General features: G+C 38.7%; 1 protein-coding gene across 9 annotated transcripts in view; it reads left to right on the top strand.

The window, feature by feature from the left end:
- The window catches only part of CDC14A (cell division cycle 14A), a 176,290-nt gene that overhangs the window by 119,648 nt on the left and 33,006 nt on the right, over nucleotides 1–23,636 (top strand). For all 9 annotated transcript variants that reach the window (XM_082384469.1, XM_082384467.1, XM_082384466.1 and 6 more), the window contains 2 exons: nucleotides 4,020–4,158; nucleotides 19,571–19,730. In XM_082384469.1, coding sequence (XP_082240595.1) covers nucleotides 4,020–4,158; nucleotides 19,571–19,730 — 299 coding nt within the window. The remainder of the gene's footprint in view (nucleotides 1–4,019; nucleotides 4,159–19,570; nucleotides 19,731–23,636) is intronic.

The following is a 23,636-nucleotide window of genomic DNA, read 5'->3' as shown; positions in this document are numbered from 1 at the left end:
GGCTGGTGAGTGCTGGTCGGCACTGAGCCTCTGTGCGGGAATCTCTCCGCTTTGCCCTCCGCACCCCTGTGGCTGCGTTCTCCTCCGTGGCTCCGAAGCTCCCACCCTCTGCCACCGACAGTCTCCGCCCGCGAAGGGGCTTCCTAGTGTGTGGAAACCTTTCCTCCTTCACAGCTCCCTCCCACTGTTGCAGGTCCCATCCCTATTCTTTTGTGTCTGTTTTTTCTTTTTTCTCTTGTCCTACCCAGTTACATGGGGCGTTTCTTGCCTTTTGGGAGGTCTGAGTTCTTCTGCCAGCATTCAGTAGGTATTCTGTAGGAGTTGTTCCACATATAGATGTATTTCTGATGTATTTTTGGGGAGGAAGGTGATCTCCACGTCTTACTCTTCTGCCATCTTGAAGCTCCTCCCCTCATTCTCCTTAAGTATATTCTGCCACTGCCTTCTGGCCTGCAGAGTTTCCTCTGAAAAATCGGTTGATAACCTTATGGGGATTCCTTTGTGTGTTATTTTTTGTTTTTCCCTTGCTGCTTTTAATATTTTTTCTTTGAATTTAATTTTTGTTAGTTTGATTAGTATGTGTCTTGGTGTGTTTTTCCTAGCGTTTATCCTGTATGGGACTCTCTGTGCTTCCTGGACTTGGGTGACTATTTCCTTTCCCATGTTAGGGAAGTTTTTGACTATAATCTCTTAAAATATTTTCTCAGACCCTTTCTTTTTCTCTTCTTCTTCTGGAACCCCTCTAATTCGAATGTTGGCACGTTTAGTGTTGCTCCAGAGGTCTCTGATATTGTCTTCAATTCTTTTCATTCTTTTTTCTTTATTCTGCTCCTTGCAGTTATTTCCATCATTTTGTCTTCCAGCTCACTTATTCGTTCTTCTGCCTCAGTTATTCTGTTATTGATTCCTTCTAGTGTATTTTTCATTTCAGTTATTGTGTTGTTCATCTCTGTTTGTTTGTTCTTTAGTTCTTCCAGATCTTGTTAAACATTTCTTGTATTTTCTCAATCCGTGCCTCCATTCTATTTCCAAGATTCTGGATCATCTTTACTATCATTGCTCTGAATTCTTTTTCAGGTAGATTGCCTATTTCCTCTTCATTTATTTGGTCTTGTAGGTTTTTACCTTGCTCCTTCATCTGTGACATCCTTTTTTCTGTCTCTTTTTTTTTGTTATGAGTGGGATTGTGTTCCTGTCTTACTGGTTGTTTGGCCTGAGGCTTCCAACACTGGAGTTTGTAGGCTATTGTGTAGAGCTAGGTCTTGGTGCTGAGATGAGGAACTTTGTGAGACCTCATTCCGATGAATATTCCCTGAGGTCTGAGGTTCTGTGTTTGTCCGGTGGTTCGGACTTGGAGCTCCCACTGCAGGAGCTTTGGCCTGACCCCCAGCTCAGGAACCAAGATCCTGCAAGTTGCATGGGATGGGAAGAAAAAAAAAAAGAGAACAATAACAAAGTAAAAAATAAAATTAGATTAGGAAACTGACAGATATGTTAGAAAGAATATAAAAATAAAAATATAGATGAATCAATAAGCCTAAGGTGCATCAGTACCACAATAGTAAAAAAGAGGAGGAGGGAAAAGAAAAAAAAATAAAGGGGGAAAAGGCCTTGGCTGTGGAGGGCGGGGCCTAAGAAAGGGCAAGGTTTGGGTGGTGGGTGCGGCTAATGCTCAGGACCCACAGGGCTGGAAAAGGTCCTGGGGGCTGTGGTGGGTGGGCCTTAGGCTCAAGGAACAGAAGGGGCCCAGGCGTGCCCCCCATCCCTGGTCTCAGAGGGCAGGGGACCTCACCTAGGAGCCCAGCAAGCTTCCTGGGCTTGAGTGGGTGGGGTAAACGCCCTCCTCTCCTCTCCTGCTCCTCCGGTCTGGGAGGGCTCCTCCTGCCTGCCTCTCCTGATCTCCCTGGCCTCCCTCCTCTGCCCCCAGGGCGGGGGGCAGCCTTGGAGTGCAGGGAACTGGCCTAGGAGCTCAGCAGGCTCCCCAGGCCTGAGTGGGCGGGGCAATTGCCCTCCACACCTCTCCCACTCCTCCCAGATGCCTCCTCCCGCCTGCCTCTCCTGATCTGCCCAGCCTCCCTCTTATGGCCCCAGGACCCACGTGGCCTTGATGGGGCTTTGGAGAAGGGGTACTGGCTTGGGAGCTCAGCAGGCTCCCCGGAGGGCCAGGCGATCGCCCTCCACTCCTCTCCCGCTCTTCCTGGAGAGTCCCTCCTGCCTGCCTCTCCTGATCTCCCCGGCCTCAGGGGCACTGATCCTGTCTGGCCTCCACTTCTGCTCCCCCCTCAGTCCCCCCACGTCCTACTGGTTCACTTGGGGTTTCCTCCCATCTCCTTGGGCGTCAGAGTCTCTCACTGGTGGCCAGCAGGTGACCTAATTGTGGGGAGACGCTAACTCTGCGTCTTCCCACACCGCCATCTTCATCCTATCACTTTTGTTTCTCTGGAGAGAGAGAAAAAAAATCACAATTTGTAAAAACACTTTGAGGAACATTTTGATCATGATAGTAACCAATATGTCTTTGAAAATCATTTCTAATTATATTAATTTCTCCTACATAACAGAAATTGGGTTCAACATAAGAAATATGTTGACACAAAAGTTTCCAAAAGATGTAAGAGCCTCAGGAAGGGAAACTTGAGCACTTCCGTTGGCTTGGTTCTTAGTGGATTGTGTGCTCTCATAAGGGCCAGGACCATGTCTGTTTTATTCGTCGCCTTATCCCCAGCTTCTAGCACAGTACCTGGCAGGTAGTAGCTGCTCCATCAATACCTATTGGCTGAGGAAATAATGAAATCCTGGTCTCTGAAGGAATTACATAGAGGTTAGGACCACCTGGTGGAGATAGTATTGAAACAGTCATGAGTTAGGCAGCTAATGGGGCCTGATGATGCTTATGGTGTCTTCTTACTTTGATTCTATAATTTCTTATTCTACGATAAGTTAAAAAAACCCTCACCATTTAAATAGGCTTAAAAAAATGACCATGATAATATAATCAGTTACACTACTGACTCAGAGTCACACACACAAAGTGTTTTTTTTAAAATTAATTAATTAATTATTTTTTGGTTGCGTTGGGTCTTGCTGTGTGTGGGCTTTATCTAGTTGCAGCGAGCGGGGGCTACTCTTTGTTGCAGTGCGCAGGCTTCTTGTTGCGGTGGCTTCCCTTGTAGCAGAGCACAGGCTCTAGGCGCACGGGCTTCAGTAGTTGTGGCACGTGGGCTCAGTAGTTGTAGTGTACGGGCTTAGTTGCTCCGCGGCATGTGGGATCTTCCCAGACCAGGACTTGAACCCATGTCCCCTGCATTGGCAGGCAGATTCTTAACCACTGCGCCACCAGTGAAGTCCACAAACTGTTAACTGAAGGTTCATCTCAGCCTGGGCTGGAGCTAAGGATGCGGAGCATGGGGACACCTGACAGCTGATTTTTTTTTTTTAAGTTAGTTTATATATTTAAAAAAAATTATTTATTTACTTTTGGCTGAACTGGCTTTTTGGTGTGGCGCACGGGCTTCTCTAGTTGCGGTACGTGGGCTTAGTTGAGGTGAAATGTGGGATCTTAGTTCCCCAACCAGGGATCGAACCTGGGCCCCCCTGCATTGGGAGCGTGGAATCTTAACCACTGGACTGCCAGGGAAGTCCCTGACAGCTGATATTTTGCAAGTGCTTGTCTGGAACCAGTATTGCCTTAACAATGTTCACAATGACAGTCATTCTCAAAGGCCCTCAGGAGTTGAACTCTGCATAATTTTCAAGATCCTTGCTCTGATTTTTATATATATTTTTACATATGTTTATTTTGATCATATGATCTATTTTTAAAAAATTTCTTGAGTTAGAATTATCTTTCAACCCCCCCCCCCCCCCAATCATGAAAAAGCATTACATTATTGCCTGGGTTTAAAAATCTTGTATTAAATTTGAAACCATAGCAACTTCTGGACAGGGTTTAATTTCAGTGTTTTTGTGGGTGCATTTGCTGTATTTTGTATTTCTTGTTGTGTTTCCCTCTCTTACAGCTGGTCTTGGAAGAACAGGGACCTTGATAGCCTGTTATGTCATGAAACACTACAGGTTTACACACGCGGAAATAATTGCTTGGATCAGAATATGCCGGCCCGGCTCTATTATAGGACCCCAGCAGCACTTCCTGGAAGAGTAAGTATAGTGTCTGCATTATCACATGATGTTCTTGTTCCTGATTATTTCTGCCGCTTGTTCCCTGGTTGTGGACTATGTCAAGCCCGTGGTTGTGAAATGGCTGCATTGTTAGAGAAGGCTGTACCTCTAATGGAACGTTGTTGATTTGACAGCTAATGCATTCTAACTTTGTACCTTTTGTATTTCTTAGATCAGGTGAGAGTGAGAAGAAAATCACAGAGCCATCTCTGCCTACCTTTTTTCTGTCATTTTCTATGTGTGATCTGGCTACAGTGCAATTTTCTTATGTCAGCCCACTTGGCACTTTTCATTCTTCTTTTTTGTTTGCACATCTAAAAGCAGAATGCGAAAAAACACACTACAGAGGTCAGTCCGGGATTTCGATGACATTGCCGCTCCTCTGACAACTAACTAAGCTGTTCATGTAGCTGCAACTTATGAGTTACCAAGGAAGAAATAAAGAAAACTGGGTAGTCCTGGCTATACCACTGACTAGCTTTATGACCATTATTTAGAAGAATACTTATAAATTCCTTCTTTCATCTGTTCACGTACTCATTCATTAACTATTTGTCAAACCCCAGCCCGCAAGGTGGAGAGGTTTAACCTGTAAGAGTACAACCCTTTCTGATTTCCCCTTAAAATTTCAGAAATTACCATTAATTTACCCATTAAGAAAACGAAGAGATGAAATTAGCACTAGCTGATTTAGGTCCAGCTCTAAAATCAAATGGTGATGTCTTATACTGAAATTTCATTTTTTTCTTTTTATTCTGGTGTGGATCTATATGGAATAGCATTCTTTTCCAGATAATTCCTTTCCCATTTAAATCATTTTATGTCGGTGAGAAACAAATGATCATGAATTTCATAGAAAGATGCTGTAAGCAAGCTTTAAGCATCTGAAATGGATAAAAGGATTTGAGCCTACCGAGCAGTTACTTTAGTTGCCAATCCCAGAGGGAATAAGTGATAGGAAAAGACATGCTGAAACATGTGCAGTTATACCTTAGTTTAAAAGAATGAAGTGGAAGTGTAATGAATACACAAGGAAAAAATACCCAAGAACGGGATCATTAAGAAGACAAGTTCCTAGGTTTTTGGCCTGTGAGATACAAATAAAATAATTATATTATTTTAGAGCTTTCTTCTTGTCAGATTCTCTGCCAGTGGTTTCCATTATTTTGCATTATGTGTGCCTACAGCACGGGACTTTGTGCTGTGTATCTGCCAGGGGCTTGTTGTACTAATTACTTACTAAAGTTGAATAAATGGCCTTAGGGTTAGAAAACAAAAAACATTCCTAAACCTGGATCTTTAAGCCATCTCTTAAAATCATTGTTTGGAAGAATGTTCATTCATTAGGTACCTACCGAATACTCACCTTGTCCCTGGCTCTCTGCTAGGTACGGTTCACAAGGTGAGGAGATTTTCCTGAGAACACCACTGGTCAAATTCACCTGGATGTCTCAGGCCACCAGATGCCACAACCCTCCCACTTCATGCCTGCATACTCCTCCTTCCTACTCCCTACTCTGCCTTCCCTCTCTGCCATGGCTCAGAATAATAACAGAAGAAATTAGGGTTATGAGGCAAAGGCATTCTAAGTTGAAGAGTTTTTCATTTATAGATACTTAAGCAGCAAAACTTAGGTTATTTACTTAGGTGTGAGTCAATACTGTAGTTTTCTACTATCTGTGAATCTGAGGTGCAGGAATGACTTCCTTATATAACGAGATATTAAAATCAGTTATTACTAATGTTTAGGTCAGAACCTTCCTGAAGGCAGGTTCTCGATCTGAGGCACTATACCTTCTATATTTTGCAGTATTTCCTATAGAGCCATTTCTATGGAGAAATGTCTGCATTACTCATGGGCTTTCACAGGCTTTTTTGATTGCCTCCTTCTAGGTATCGGTCTATGCCCTAATTTACTTTATGCCTCTAAGTGGCACCAGAGGTATTATTTTGCTTTACTTGACTGTGTACACTTCTTTTGTTTTCTCCTTCTCTCCTATTTTCCTTTTTGAAGACTATGTCTTCTACAAATATTTTCTCCCATTCTGAGGGCTGTCTTTTCATGCTTTGCGATGACCTAGAGGGGAGGGATAAGGAGGGTGGGAGGGAGGCTCAAGAGGGAGGGGATATGGGGACATATGTATGCATATGGCTGATTTGTTGTACAACAGAAACCAACACAGTATTGTGAAGCAATTATACTTCAATAAAGATTAAAAAAACCCCAACTCACTAAAAAAAAAAAGAGACTATGTCTTGATGGACCTCATGGCAGAAGACATACTTTACTGTGTTAGTGACATTCATTCTTTCAACAGATGTATGTTAGGTGCACAGTCTCTGCCAGGCAATGCTCCTGATCCCGGGGGTGCAGCAGTGAATGCAACAGACGAGGTCCTTTCCTCCCAGGGTGTCAGTATTTCTCGTGGAAGGAGCACACAGTAAACAAGTGTATACGTTTATATACAAGATGATTTCTGACAGGGACGTGACAATAGAGACCAGCAGCAGAGGAGGGGGATGACTGGTGGGGGAAAGCCGTTCTGGTTGGTTTGAAATAGTATCTTAATTTGTATTTTCCTGATGACTCATGATCTTGAACACCTTTTATATATGTATCTCCTTTGTGAGGTGTTTGGCCCAAGTCTTTGCCTAGTAAAAAATTTTTTTAAATTGTTGATTTGTGGTAGTTCTTTATTTTTTAGTTAAAAATATTTGTTGAAGTTAATATAAAACCATTATTTTTCACAGTACTATATACAGAGCTGATATTGTCATTCTACAAATTATTTAATATTAGGAAAAGCAGTTAAGGTTGTATCTGGCAGCTTTACAAGAGCACTTTTGCTTTTCAGTGAGATTTTTTTTTTAATTGAGGCATGATTGACATATAACATTATATTAGTTTCAGGTGTACAACATAATGATTCAATATTTGTATATATATTTTAGATATGAGTTCTTTGTCAGATGTATGTGCTGTGTGTTTTTTAATGAGCAAAATTTAAAATTTTGCTGAAACTGATTTTTAAAAATTAACTTCTTATCCTGCAGCCTTACTATTTTCATTCATTAGTTCCAGTAATTTTGTTTTTTTCCTTTTTTCTCGTTGCTAAGATTTCCATTACAGTGTTAGTTAGAAGTGGTGAAAATGGACATCCTTGTCTTGTTCTCAGTCTTAGGGGGAAGGCATTCAGTCTTTCATCGTTAAGTATGATGTTAGCTGTGGGGTTTTCATAGATGACCTTTATCTGAATGAGGAAATTACCTTCTCTTTTTTAGTTTGAGAATTTTTATTAATAATGGGTATTGAATTTTGTCAGTTTTTTTCTACATTTATCAAGATAATCATAATCTTCTAATGTGAATTACACTGATTTTTGAATGTGGAGCTATGATGTGCATGATGTGCTATTATTTTGTGATATGGCTCGATTCGATATGCTAATATTTGTTAAGGATTTCTGTGTCTGTATTCATGAAGGACATTGGTGTGTAATTTTCTTTTCTTGTAATACTTTGGTTAAGTTTTGGTATCAGGGTTATGCTGGCTTCATAAAACAAGTGGTGAAGCATTTCCTTTTCTATTTTCTACAAAGAATCTATGTGTAAGATAATATTGGATTTGAGAGGGTGGGATGGGAAATTAGGGGACGAGAGAGTCATTTGGAAATAAGGACCTGGTTGATGTTGGATTACCTGGAAGAGTTGATCGTCTGGTGTGACAAAGGTAGACCAGGATGTGAGCCATGATGGGTTTTGTTCGGAAAAGCTTTTAGAGCCAGGTGGGTCATCAGTAGAGGCCAGAGGGTACGAGCCCTCTGATGCCTTTCTACCCAGCAACTTCTGGGGTATGGTAACCAAGGGGATGAGGGACCACTTGCTTAGGTGGGTAGCAGGGGAGCATGAGGTACCCAGGTAGTCTCCGCTTCTCTGCAGAGTGGTGCTGTGGTCTGCTGGAGGAGGTGCTGGGTCACAGGGAGCCTGGGGGGCTCTGGTGGTCAAGCACTTCTGTTCAGTTCCTTCCCTGACTTTTTCTAACCATCCTGCTGGGAAAGATTATTTAACATGCCTTTCTCTAACCATTCCAAACATGACCTCAAGCCTTCTTCCAAGCTACATTTTATGCCAATAATGATTTTTTCTCTTACCTTTCTCATGTTGCTCCTATAGGCTGATAAAAGTTTACTTCCTCTATTACATATAAACCGTAAGAAGAGAGGGAAAGGGTTCATTTATGGTTCTACTTTCTTTTAACAAGCTCCTAATGATAAAACTTTAAAATAATTTTCCATCTTGAACGTTACTGTTACAATTTTCTGTTGGTTTTAAGTTTTTTTCAGTGGCCTTTAATATAACTGTCCATATCATTTTTGTCCCAGATTGCAGGGATGCCTCCTTTTCTCCCTCATTTCCTTCCTTCCTTCCTTCAACAACTATTTGTTGAAAGCCACTGGTAGGCAGTGTTCTTTGCACCTGGGAAGCTGCAGTGAAAGAGTAACTTCTGACCTATAGAGATGGAAGAAAAAGAAAGAGGAGGAGGAGAGGGGGAAGGGGGAGGGGAGGAAGAAGAAGAAGAAGGTGGGGGGGGGGTTGATTGGTTGTGTGGTTAATAAACAAATGTATAAATTATATAGTTTCTCTGACCATGATTGGTGTGATGCAGAAAAATGAAGCACAGAAGAATAGGGGAAGGAAGAGAAGGCAGTTTTCAATAGCGTGGTAGTGGTGGGGCTCACTGAAGACTTTTGAGCACAGATCTTGAAGAACTGATAGAATAAATCATGGGTGTTTTGGAGAAGAGGGTTTTCCTCTGAGGGAACAACTGCTGAGGCTCTGAGTGGGAATGTGCCTGAGGCCACCATGGCTGAAGGGGAGAGCAAGGGAGATGAGGCCAAGAGGAAAAAGGTCAGATCAGGCATCCTTCTAGGCCTTTGTAGGAGTTTGGCTTTTCTTTGCATGAGATGCAAAGTCAGCAGAGGGTTTTGAGCAGAGGAGTGAAGTGATCCAACTATAATACACACACACACACACACACACACACACACACACACACACTTTTTTAATTAAAATTTTTACTTTGGAATAATTGTAGATTAATGTGCCGTTGTAAGAAATGACAGAAAGAACTCTTGTGTACCCTTTACCCACTTTCTCCTAATGCTACCATCTAGCAAAACGATAGTATAATATCACAATCAGGATATTGACACTGATACAGTTAAGATATAACATTTCCATCACTGCAAGAATCCCTCACATTGCCTTTTTATAGCTACTCTCACTTCCTCCCTGCCCACATCCCCTCCTTGACTCCTGACAACTGCCAATCTGTTCTTCCTTTATATATTTTGTCATTTCAAGAGTGTTATATATATGGAATTATAGAGCATGTAAGCTTTCGGGCTTGGTGTTTTTCACTCAGTATAATTCTCCGGAGATTCCTCCAGGGTGTTGCATGTAGCAATAATTGTTCCTTTTTGTGGCTGAGTAGCATTCCAAGGTATGAATGTACTGCTGTTTGTTAACCATTCACCTGTCGAAGGACAGCTGAACTGTTTCCAGTTTTCAGCTATTATGAATAAAGATGCTATAAATGTTCATGTACAGGTTTGTTCAAACATAAGTTTTCATTTCTCTGGGTTAAGTGCCCAAAAGTGCAATTGCTGGATTGTATGGTACGTGTTTAGTTTTATAAGAAACTGTCAAAGTGTTTTCCAGAGTGGCTGTACCATTTTACATTTTCACCAGCAGTGTTTGAGTGATAGAGTTTCTGTTCATATTTGCCAGCATTTTTTTTTTAGCCATTCTGATAGGTGTGTAATGATATATCGTTGTGGGTTTGCTTTGCATTGAAATTGTAATTGGAAGTAACAATGAACAACTTTTCATGTACTTATTTGCCATCCCTATAACTTTTTGGTGAAGCGTCTGTTCAAATCTTTTGTTTATTCTTTGAGTGATTTGTTTTCTTATTATTGAGTTTTGAGAATTCTTTAATGTTCTAGGTACTAGTCCTTTGTCTGATAAATGGTTTGCAGATATTTTCTCTCAGTCTGTAACTTGTCTTTCATCCTCTTAATAGAATCTTTCACAGAGCAAAAGTTTTAAATTTTGATGAAGTCCAATTTATCAGTTTTTTCCTTTTTTAGATCATGCTTTTAGTATCAAATCTAAGATCTCTTTGCTTAGCCATAGATCCCCATAAGTTTGTGACTCCTTTTGAGTTACTTTTGTGTAAGATGTGAGACTTAGGTCAAGGTTCATTTTTTTTTTTTGCCTATAGATGTCCAGTTGCTCTGGCACTGGAGCAGTGCCAGAGCACTGTTGAAAAGGTTATTTTTTCTCCATTGAATTACTTTTACATCTCTGTCAACAATTAGATGGGCATATTTCTTTGTTCTTTATTATGTTCCATAGATGTATGTGTCTATTCTTCCTCCAATACTGTACTCTCTTGATACTGTACTTATATAGAGAGCCTTAACAGAGGAATGACTTCTCCCATTTTTCATTCTTTAACAAAATTGTCTTAGCAATGCCAGTTTCTTTTCTTTTCCATATAAATTTTAGAATAATCTTGTCCACATCTACAAAAAAATCATGCTGCAATTTTGATGCAAATGTGTTAAATCGCTATATCAGTTTTGGGAGAATTGACATCTTTACTGTTGTTGAGTCTTCTAATCCATAAACACAATATGTCTTTTCATTTATTTATATCTTCTTTGATTTCTTTCATCATCATTGTTTAGCTTTCATCATATAAGTCCTGTTTTGTTAGATTTACACCTAAGTATTTCAATTTTTTTTGAGTGATTATAAATGATACTGTTTTTTAAATTTCAGTGTCCATGTATTAATTGCTCATATGTAGAAATACAATTGACTTTATCTATACTTATTTTGTATCCTGAGATTTAAGAGAGAGAGAGAAAGAAATGTGTGTGACTTCCTGGGATTGCTGCAGAGACAATCATGTCATCTACAAATAGGGAGAATTTTGTTTCCTTTCCAATCTCTATGTCTTTTACTTCCTTTTTTTCCCTTGGTGCACCAGCTAGAACTTGAATAATTGTGGTGAAAATAGACATCCTTCCCTTGTTCCCAGTCTTGGTGGGGGAAAATATCCAGGCATTCACCATGAAATATTAATTGGAGGTTTATCAAGTTGAGGAAGTTCCCCTCTATTTCTGTATTTCTGAGAGTTCTTATTATGAGCAGGTGTTGAATTTTGTCAAATGCTTTTTCTGCATTGATTGATATGATCATGTGATTTTCTTCTTTAGCCTGTTAATATGGTGGATTACACTGATTTTTAAAAAATATTGAATGGGGCTTACATCTCTGGAATAAATCCCACTTGATCTTATAAATGGGGAGTTTGCAAATATGATCAAGTAAAGGATCTCGGAGTGAAGAGATTATTCTGGATTATTCTGGTGGGTTCAGTGTAATCACAGGGACACAGGAGGAGTCAACTAGACAAGAAGGTGATGTGATGATAGAAACAGAGATTGGATTGAAGCTGGATGACGGGACCATACACCAAGGAGTATGGGCAGCCCCTGGCGGCTGAAAAAGGCAAAGAAACAGATTCTCCCTTCATAGTGTCCAGAACGAACCAACCCTGCCAACAATTTGACTTTAGCTCAGTGAAGCTGATGATGGACTCCTGACCTCCACAACTGTATGAAAGTTAATATGTGTTCTTCTAAGCCACTAAGCTTGTGGTAATTTGAGATAGCAGCTTTGTTCAGAGAAGAAACTAATACATCTGTGTACATTGTATACATTTGTGTAGATAGTCAGTAAATATGTACAGTAAGATACACAGATCCTAATTTGAACATGTATATTCCAGACTTCTCTTATTCATCATATGTCTACTTTGGAGTATTTGATGTAGTAGAGTTGTATGATTGACATGTTATTTAAGGAAGATTGGGCTGCAACAATGTGTAAGATGAATCGAATGGAGGGAGATTGGAGTCAGAGAGGCTAAAAAGGAGACTACTACTAAAATCTAGGGGACGGGGACTTGTCAAAGGGGCTGGAAGTTAGAGCGAAGAATTAGAGATGGGCACCAGGGCATTTCAAGGAAATACATCTCAGGCTTTGAAGACTGACTAATGATATGAGAAATGAAGAGTGTGATGTCAGTAATGACGTAGAAGCATGAATAAGTAACAGGTTCATTAGGAAAGAAAGAGGATTCAAAAGTTTTCTAATAGGTTTTCATCTGTCGAAAATGACTGAACAAGTTAGAGGGGTTGTATTCTTTCAGAAGTGAAAAATCCAGTCAGTGCTTTTTAGATAATGTTAATTCTAAATCTGTGACTTTAGGAAAGCTGGTTCGTCACATCGTGCTAGTCCTTGAACACCAAAATATACCCAGGTGTTGATTTCTATGCCTTGAAGAAATCTTCCTCTTAATGTCACCAGCAGTAAGAGAGATGTTTATTAACATCCTTGTGAGCTGATGAATTTATGTATTGGCAGATCAAGACATCCCTTTTGTTACGGACTGAAATTTTATATTTAAATTTTTTTCTAGGATATAAATAAAGCTGTTTGCAAAACAACCATCAGGTGTTTTTCTTCTACTTAAAGTTCATATTCTTAAGCTAAAAACACCATTCTGCACCCAAAATATGTCTTCTACCAAATATCCTCAAAGTTCTTAAAATGCTGCACAAACATGCCTCTTTTATTACTGAGCCAAGTCTAGACTCATCCTTCTCAGAGAGAGCCTGTAGAATATATATAGTATACAGATGGGATCAGGCTGCTTTTATGATTTATTTTATTGAATATTCACTGTGTGATACTATGCTGACCTCTGGATCATGATCCATTGATGCTTTCATTCATTAGAAAGGGATCCTTGAGGGACAGATATGCAGTTCCCATGGGGACTTTCAGCTCACAGAGATCCTTTACTTATGGGAACTGATATGATGTTGTTATTGTTTTTTATTTTTCAAAATCCTCCTGAGGCAGTAAGAACTCAGAGCTTAAGTCTGGATTCTGCAGGGAGTTCTGTATTTGCAAAGTAGAGCTTCCACTTTGAATGAAGTAATCTTTAAGAAAGCAATGTTGTGGCTGAACTCTTTTGTTCCTAAATCCATAAATCAGAAATTGCCCCATTCTGCTTTATTATCATAGATATTTTCATCAACTTCCAGTAAGTTGGATATTTTTCAGCATTGTAATTTAGTTATAAGCCTTCGGTTATCTGCGGTACTTCTCAGATATTAAAGTGTGTCACATTCACTTGGGGATTTTGTGAAATGCACTTTCCAACAAGCTCCCAGGTGATAACTATGCTGCTGGACCACCAACCACATTGTGTAACAAGAGTCTGTGGCTCATTTTTACTTGTAGATATCAGCTTATACAGCATTTAGTTTGGTGCTTATGGCATTTGGTTAGTTTCACAATTGGATTGAACAACGATAGAAATTAATAGTTCAACCATTGGTTTTTATTTCAGGAAATTACTAAAAATAAGATGAAGAAGACCTGTTCAAGAAAATGGAAAAGTGCTTAAAAATGTCTAACAATAACCGCTTGAGTTTTAAATTATAATTTATTTATAGTATTTTTTTAAGATACATGGGCTAGGTCAAGAAATATGGATTAAATTTTTTTAATAATCTTTTTTGAAGATTTAAGAACTTGTCTTTCCTAAAATACAGTACTTAAAATTTGAAATATTGTGAACAAAAGAATTTAAAATAATAATAGACAATATTGTGATTTGTTTATTAAACTAACAAGCACATTGCATAGGTTTGAGTTTGCACTGTTTATTTGACAGTCATATTTTTGCAGTAACACTCAGTTATATTGCTTTTCAGTATTTACTGTTGCATCACTTGATCCATTTATTGACTCTCAATTGGCATTGAATCTACTGACTAAGCAAAAATAAAATTCTAATATGGGTCTAAGTAAAAAGGATAAGGTATATGTAAGAATTTTTGGCAATGATGGCATCAGAAATTTATCTTGAAATACTCATATCAGTTACTGAAGATAGAAGATTGAATGGTTTTTGTTTTGTTTCCTTTTTTTTTCTTATTAAAATATGTTTTATTTGTTGACTGAATAATGCTAGATCTATGTTTCCTGTGTAAAAGGGTTAGAGTTGGAAAAACAAAATGTAAGCCATAAAGCACTAGGTTTACTTATAAAGTTTGTACTTTGGTATGATACCAGTGATCTAGCTCCTAATTGTGGGGTTCTATCCCTAAATGAGAATTAGCTCGTTGAATCTTTTTGGGAATTCCCTAAGTCATTTTTTTCTCTCCTTGTGTATTTCAGGATCAAGAACTTTTCCCTATACCCTCATAAATTCTTTCTAAGCATCTTCCTATTAAATCTTCCATTCTTACTCTCCAAAGTGAGAGTAGAACTCCTTGAATACCTGTCTCCTTCCCACCCCCTGAATCTTGGGTACTGCTGTCTAGTCTGTCTTCCTTTGATATCAGGTTAGACCATTTCATTAGCCCAATTCTTTGAACCAGGAACTACTCTGTTTCCATAAGAGCCCTGGGGCAGTGGAAGGAGGCACACAGGGCAGATTGGGGCTCAGGTCACAGCTAGAGGAGGCCTAGGTCGAGGTAGAAAGTTGATTGGGTTTCTATATGAAATGACCAAATGGTGGCTTTGGATGGACACTGGGGTCAGGATTAGGTCATACTAGAAAATTATGTGTCGAGGATGGAAGAAGTGATGAAGAGGAAGAGTTAGGATGGTGTGGAGATGGGATTCGGTTACAGTCAGGAAAGTGAGAGAGAAGAGGTCAGCCACAAACAGAAGAAGCTGCACTCTGGCTGCCACTGTGTTCTGAATTCAAAACCAGGAATATCTGTAACAATGCAACTGACCTGACTTTCTTTAGAGGAATTTTAAAAGCAGTTTTTGTTTTTTTAAAGACTCATGAAGGTTTTATATCAGAATTAGCTATGACTTGGCTCGTAATGAGGCCAAGTTAATTAGTTGTTTTCTTATGTCCCAGGCTTGGCTAGCCCAAACCTGACTAACCTAGGGCCAGGACATGGCCAAAAATAATGACCCTAGCACTGGCTACTTTTCTCAACAAGACTCTGTTCAAAGTTACTTCAAAGCACTTGTTCTTTTTTGGTAGAGGGTCAGTTATGTTACGCTCTCTTAGAAAATGCACTACTTTACTGGGAGATTTACTTTGAGTTGGTGTGTTAGCTTCACAGGATTTGATTTTTAAATGCTGAATACTTAAAAAAATACATGTTTTACTTCTTCTGTTTGAGATGAGGCTTTTAAGGAGTAATAGACACCACAATAAAAGCTAGCGTGGTTTCCACTGTCATTAAAAAAGGTATTTGCGTGAAGTGCTGCTTTTTCTTAAGGAGCACTTGAGTACAGCATCGCTTAGCAACACACAAATCAACTTTGACACCTTATCATCTGTATATTCAGGTTTAAATGAAGTCTTTCCAGTGATGGGACAGATTGAGTCTTTTAAACTGAGCAAGTGGAAGGTGTCATGTTGTCACCTTCATCTTTAGGTTGGCAGCAAGTTTATAACATTTTGGAATTAGAATTTTTCTCAATTTATCCTCTTGGGCCTCCAGCTTCTCAGCTTCTGTTCCCTCTTCATGTTTTTTATACCTAAAGATCCTTACAGGGTCTTTCCTTCAGTTCTGAGATCGAAGGTAAGCCCCTTAGCGTGGTGTGCAGAGCCTGTCAGGAGCTGCTTCCCGTCTCCTCTCCTATGAAGCAGAAGGGCTTCAGCCAAGCCAAACAACAGTTTTCCATACATGCTGTGTTCTTTGATATCACTGTTTCTTCAAGCCCACATTGTTTTTTTCGTTGGGGAATACTCTTGCTGGCTAAGCCCTGCTCATCTTTCTAGATAATGTCTGGATTCTCAGACAACTTCAGTCTGATTCTTTCAGTTTGAGTTAAGGGCCCCTTCTCCTAGGCTCCTAAGCAAATCTTGGTCATAGAGCTTGAATATTGGATTTCAGCTGTTTACTTTTCTCATACTAACCTGGGAATTTCTTGAGGGGCAGGAATTCTGTCTTATCTGTTTATCCCTGTCCTTTCTGTGTGTTTCATGTAGCTGATTTTTTCATTATCTGTGACAGGGCTGAGTTTTCTTTCCCTGTGAAGAAGTAGTTCTTTATTACTGGGGAGTTTTGACCAGAGGTCCAAGACCTCTATTATTTATAAATTTAACAGTTATGTTTTGAAGTATCCGTACTGTGCCAAGGACTGTGCTTTTGTTTGCTACTACTGGAAGGATATAGATTCAAGCATCATATAAAAGGTTATGCTAGATGTAACAGTAAGTGAAAAAAGTTTGGAGGAGCAAAAAATTAAAGCAAGAATTTTTGAAGATACAAAGTATCAGGAAGGCTATTCCATGGTTTTATGAAGATTTCCACAAAGGGAGAAAAAGTTAAGAAGAGTTCGTTTTGAATACATATTTTTATTTATTTATTTATTTATTTATTTTTGGCTGTGTTGGGTCTTCGTTTCTGTGCGAGGGCTTTCTCTAGTTGTGGCGAGCGGGGGCCACTCTTCATCGCGGTGCGCGGGCCTCTCACCATCGCGGCCTCTCTTGTTGCGGAGCACAGGCTCCAGACGCGCAGGCTCAGTAGTTGTGGCTCACGGGCCTAGTTGCTCCGCGGCATGTGGGATCCTCCCAGACCAGGGCTCGAACCTGTGTCCCCTGCATTGGCAGGCAGATTCTCAACCACTGCGCCACCAGGGAAGCCCTGAATACATATTTTTACAACTGGTATAGAAAAATTACCTCATCAACTTATGTATCCTAATCTCAGGAAACACTCCTCAGTAGTTTGCTTCCAAGAAGCAAAAAAAAATCTGCCATGATAGAATGTAGATACTGCCACACTCCTTAGTGAATTGGTGTGTGTGGATTTCTGGAATTTTAATTTTATTCATATATTTAAAAATCCACCGAATTTTTATTTTAAAATTTAATGTATTTAGAAACATTCTTTAATCTAGTTTCAATTTTAGAACAATGTTAGGAATGAAAAGTCAGTCTTGTATGTGGACAGCGTGTTATATCTATAGTGGCTACCTATATCTGTACCATATGTATCTCTACATCTATATCTATATATCTGTATCCATACAGGCTGTCTCAGAAATTATATCTAAAGGTATTTCTTTTTCTCTTTTGCTTTATTTGGAAAATATTGAAAAATGAGCAGAAAGTAAAAGAAAAACAAAATTTCTTATTTGAAAGTAGGGTAGGATATTATATTTAAAATAAAGAAAGCCCCTCAACCATTCAGTCCTACCCCATGCTGTTAACATTTGGGCACTTCTTCTCCTGACTTCTAAAGGTGCTCTTGTTAACACAGTGTAGTCATGTGCTGCCTGCTATCTTTTATGATAGCAACTTTAAAGGTTCTTTTTCAAAATTACTCTATCTTTGTTCTGCTTTGAGCTATATTTTTATTTATTTATTTTCAGATCATTTATTTTTTTTACAAAAGCAAACAAAGCACATTGTTTTTGAAAAAAGTAAAAAAGTGTAGACATTATGTAGTAGAAAGCAAAATTTTCCTTTGTCACTGTTCTTCAGGGTAACTCATTAATATTTTGGCATATAATCTTCTAAATAACTGTGAACTGTGAATTGTAACCTTTTTCCCTTTTGTTTTTGTTTTTTAAAAACAGGATCACACTTTCCACACTCTGTCACTTATATTATTCATTCACTAATGCTTTATTTCATGGCTACTCTTCCCTGTCACCACATGTGAGTTCATCCCAGGCTTTTTACTGACTACATAATATTTCACAGAATAGATCTACTGTAATTTAATAAGCTGTTGTCCATTAGGGTGTCTCCATTGTTTTGCTATTACAAATAATATTGTAACAAGCATGTTTGTATCTTGTACACAAGCATGTATTTCTGTAGTGTGACACCTAGATATGGATTTGCTTGGTTGGAGGGATTGCATATGTAAAGTTTTGCTGTAATTTAAAGGATAAACTCTTCTTCAAGACTTTCAACAATTTTTAACTGTAAACAATAAAGTTCTGATTTGAGAATAAACATGGTTTAAAAGGAAAGACGGATTCCTGTTTAAAAGGAAAGATGATTCCTTTCCTGAGGGCTCAGTGAGACAGTACATTTCAGGGAGGGTTATTTGTTTTTCTTCTCATGTTTTAACCTGGATTTTCTGTGATATGTAGAATCTTTGAGAGAAAGTATTACTCGATCTTCCTGCTGCTTTACAAAAGAAATCTATGTTCTTATTGGTGGCATCTCCCTGATAATGCTATTATTTCATTGCATGTTGGTATTCCTTATGATGAACAATAATGTTTTTGGTTGAATTCTAATCTGTACAGTATGGTATAGTACAGAACAAAAACTGTTCTGTGGGGGTAATTTATCTTAAAAGAAATACATGTAGGTGACTCGATCAATAAAAATAGTAGCCCCAGATTGTCATTTTACTTACACATTTAAGTTCTTTTCTTATAACCTTGAAAACAGTTGTAAATATGTCTTGTTTGAATAAAGGAAAGCTTATAGATGAATGTCAGATACATTTTCTTTTTCCCAAAGGATCATCTAATTGAGGCATAAACCTTATTTTTAGGTTATAAGAGTGGGTTTGTAAAGTTATATGTTCATGGCTTTTCATGATACCACATACAGTTAGGTGTTTGGTACTTTTTTAAGGTACTATCTCCATCTAACTTAAGTTTATTCACCTACATCTTTGAGTCCATTTCGCTTCAGCTATTTTTACAGATGTATCAAATTGCTATTGGAGAACTATATTACAGATTTCAAATTCATGTTTAAAAGACAAATTGGCTCACTATCTTTATGGCTGTGGAATTTGTTTTAAGCACTGAGAACCTTAATAGTCAACCCAGGTAGGGCTATATAGACATATATTGGAAGAAGGGTTTTGTATTTAATATAGAACTTTATTTATTTATTTTTTGAATTTTATTTTATTTATTTTTTTTACAGCAGGTTCTTATTAGTCATCCATTTTATACACATCAGTGTATACATGTCAATCCCAATCCCCCAAGTCATCACACCACCACCACCACCCCCCACCCCTCTGCCGCTTTCCCCCCTTGGTGTCCATACGGTTGTTCTCTACATCTGTGTCTCAATGTCTGCCCTGCAAACCGGTTCATCTGTACAACTTTAAATAATTTATTTTGGAATTCAGAAAATGACTTTATTTTTCTTTAAGACTTCATAATCTTTCTAGTCTGATCTGCAAATGTCTATCTGCTAATCTTTTTGTCTATAAGATATCATACTTTTGAGGAGGTGATACTCATTTATTTCAAAGATTTTGTTTTTTTCTCCTTTTTACAGAAAACAGGCATCGTTATGGGTCCAAGGAGACATTTTCCGATCCAAACTGAAAAATAGACCATCCAGTGAAGGAAGTATTAATAAAATTCTTTCTAGCTTGGATGATATGTCTATTGGTGGAAACTTATCTAAAATACAAAACGTGGAGAGATTTGGAGAGGTGAGTTTTTTCCAGGAAGATTTTTGTGTCTCCTTAAGACTAACGTTCTGCATTTCTTTGTTTCCCAATTGAACACATATAACATAGCCACATCTCTTCTCTGAATGCTGCAGTACTAAATTTTTAGGCATGAAGTCAACACCTATAAAGCAATAATAAAAGCAAAGAAAGCAATTATCCTTAAAAAGAAAAAACCTGTAATTTAAGGAGTACAATTATAAAGGAGTCTACTCTGGTTTGGAAAATACTTACAAAAAAGAAATAGAAAAGCAAACTTTCTCTTTGAAAATGGAAATAGATAACAAGAAGAAAAATCTTAATGGGACAGTTGGATATTACATACCACAAGTGGTACATTGAAGCCTCAAATTCATGATTTCTAAAGTAAGTCCAGAGTTGAAAACATAATCAGGGGCAACTTTTTTTTTTTTAAATTGAGACTCCATTATAAACAAACCACTTTAAACAATTGACATACACATCTGATTTAATCTCCATAACTACCTGGTGAGTAAGGCAATATTATCTCTATTTTATAATAAGGAAATTGAATATTAGAGAAGTTCTAATCTCAGTGTCAGAAACATGATTCAGTCCAGGTCTATCTGATTTCACATCCATATTTTTTTCTATTACACCTGCTACCTCTGAATAAAAATGGTAGTGATTTACTAAGAATTAAGATCATGGGCATTTTTGGAGCTAGAAGCAACCTTGAAATAATTTGTTCTAGTTTCCTCTCTTGTGTGGATCAGAAACCTGGGTCGCACAAAATTTTTTACTTGCCCAAGGTTACAGAGTTTTTAAGCAGTGGGGCCACCTTAAGAGCTGGTAGTCTAATTCCTAGTTTAGCTCTTTCTACCACAATATGCCTGAGGTGAAGCTAAGCACCTAGTTTATGTTTTTATGTCACTAAAGGGGCAAAAAAGCTATTAAAATATTTAAGCAGCAAGTGTAGATTTACATTCAATTAGGCAGTGACCCATTAGACATGGACAAGGGCCTTGAACAAGCTTAGCCCTCAAGGATGGAAAGAATGCATCATAGCTCTGTTAGGTCAACAATTGGCATCCCAAACAGATTTTTTTTCACCAGGAAAGATAACAGGAGTGCTTGGAGATAGGGAGTGTTTTCTTCAAGAGGAAGGATGGGGACTGCTGGAGGAACTGAGTTTTCAACCCTGTGGTATGTTCTCCAGGACAGCCACTGATGAAGTGGCTAAGTTTACTGGTTTGAGTCATCTGTCCTGACCAAGCGTAAATCTTATTACCCAAGGTCGTGTTGATGTTCAGAGCCTTTGTAGACCTTTTCTTGTCTCTGTGTTATGGTTTGGCCTTTTCAAAGCAAACAAAAAGGATCTGACATTTTAATGAGATAATGTAGCTAAACAAGAACACTTTGTTGCTCTGGTCAGCATTTCCTCCCCAGGTTTGAGTTCAAGTAAATAAGTCTTTTGAGTTATGACCTCTGAAGAGGCACATGCGAAACCCATCCATCTATCTGAGAAATATATTTATCTTGCAGGAACATAATGCTGTTTATATCATAATCTGTATTAAATTAACATCTGGTAGTTAGAACATTTCATTCTCATACTCTTTTAGATCCCAATTTGTTGAACTTGAGACTGATTAACATTTATCACTGGAAGGGTGATGAATGCAATATGATTGAAATTTAAAATAAGTCAGTTTTAAATATGAGCATATATTCAGATATTGGCTGTTTTACCTTCTTCCTATTTCCCATCCCCCAAATTAATTACTTAGCTCTCATTCAGAAGTGCTATTATTTTTGAAATTAGAGGACAGAAATGAAAGAATTCAGAAATACTAGAGAATGATGGTGTGGTTAAGATTGTAGACAGTGACATATCTATGGGTTTTGGACGACTTTATAGTTAGGTGATGCTTTGTGCAAGTACCTCTTCTGATTCTGAGCCTTTTTATTGCCATGCTTATCTGGTGCTGTCTCCATGAATATGGGAGTTAGTTTACTCAAGTGAGTGTAACAGAGTTAGTGATTTCTTTATCATTCTTGTGAATTCCAATTGGGAAAATACGTCAAGAATGCTGCAAGGGTTTTAATGTTTCAAGTTCTATACCAATGTTCAGGACAGAAGCCCATGGAAATTCTGGATTTATTTAGTTTATATACAGAGAAAGTGCAAAAAGCCAGTGTTCTTCTAGAGGTAGTTTTTTTTTTAAAGTCAAATTAAAAGCAGAGATAGCAAATTGTTTTTTGATTTCTAAGCCTACAGGAATTTTCCTGTGATTGGTTATTAGGAAGCTTGGGAAGCTCCGTAGTTACCTGATTTGGGGAGCTTGAATGTATAGTTTTTCAGTGCTTATGGGGTGGGTAAAAGGAAAATAATCAAAAGTATGAACCAGAATGATTCAGGCCATAGTAATGGAGTAGGTTGTGGCTTTAATGAATTCTCTTCACGCACTTAGAGTTGTGAGAAATCTTTTAAAAATAGAGGCTTTTCCTTTATTTAACCTGGTCTTCAGTGCTGGACTAGGAACTATGAAATGTACACAGCCCATCTGTGGGTCTGGAGTGGGCTCCCTGCTTCATGCCCCTGCCTTGCACCGTCCGTTTCCTCCATGGTCCTTACCTCGCCTTCCTTGCTGGGCAATACGCTTTGTAAGGATGGAGGCTTCTATCTGCCCTCATCATAAGTCTATTCCTAGCCCACAGGGGCTTCGTAAATATTACCTGAATGAAGGAAGACTGACAGTTTCACAGAAAACAAACAAGAATACAGACATGAAACTGGTAATAATCCAAGCTATCCAAGGGTAGCATGTGCTCAAATATAAAATAGTACCAACAATAAGTGCTCATTTTGACATTGAGTGGCCTTAGGATCCATTCTGTATTGGGGTTATTAAAAAATGGCTTTAAATGGAACCTAATGCACTTTATTTAAAGTGCCAGATGTATAAGGAGTTAAATGAGGAGCTTACAGGGCAACAACAACAACCTAAATAGCACCTACTATGTGCCCGGCACTGTCCTAAGCACTTTATTACATGGATTAATTTTAGGACTTAGAAGAGCTGTATGAAATAGGCACCTTTACTAGGTCCATTTCACAGATGACATAACTGAGGTAGAGGAAGTTAAGCTGCCTGCCCAAGATCACAAAGTACAGAGTGGAGTTGTCATTTGAACCCAGGCACTCTGGCTCCAGAGTTGCCCTCTGACCCTGAGGCCTCTCACTGTACTATGCTGCCTCTCCACTGGGTCCTCTTTGTGGCTCTAGTACATTGCATACAGTCATTTTGGACATAACCTTAGCCAACGTGTCCTAATAAATTTCTCCTGGAATTGCAATTGTTTTTTCCTTTTCCTCCTCTAGGGTGACAGTCCAGTATTAGCACACCAGTCAGTATGTACTCTTGAGTTAGAGATATTAATGAGATACAGGTGCTGCTGAGGTTTAGCCATGTTCACATGAATTGACAATCAGGTAAATAAGAGTGTGGTGTTTTAATTACATCATTGAGTTACCATGATTTATAAAATCCTTTGCCCATGAGCAGGGTACATCTTAAAAAAAAATCTATGAAGTACAAATTAAATCTCTAAGGCCGTACTTTTAAGCACCTTTCTTTCCACTCTTAGGCCCACTAAGGCATCCCAGGTCCAATCTGAAAGCCGCTGGGATCCACCAGAGGCTATCAGTAAGGGGAGTGACAGTACGCAGATTCACCCTTTGAGGAGCTCACCCTGGCTGTGCTGTGGAAGGGGTGCTGGTGTCTGTGTGTGGCCAGGGGTGGAAGGCCAGGGAGCTGGTCATGAGGCAGTGGTCCAGGTGACAGAGGTCTGAACCAGTGGCAGGGAGAAGGAAGAGAAGACGAATTTGGGGGGCTCTGATAAATCCAAACTTTTTATTGATCA

The sequence above is a fragment of the Balaenoptera borealis genome, assembly GCF_965194805.1.
Source record: "Balaenoptera borealis genome assembly, chromosome: 1".
NCBI classification, from domain to species: Eukaryota; Metazoa; Chordata; class Mammalia; order Artiodactyla; family Balaenopteridae; genus Balaenoptera; species Balaenoptera borealis.
The sequence above is the reverse complement of the archived record's forward strand: the minus strand, read 5'-3'. Positions and strand labels throughout refer to the sequence as shown.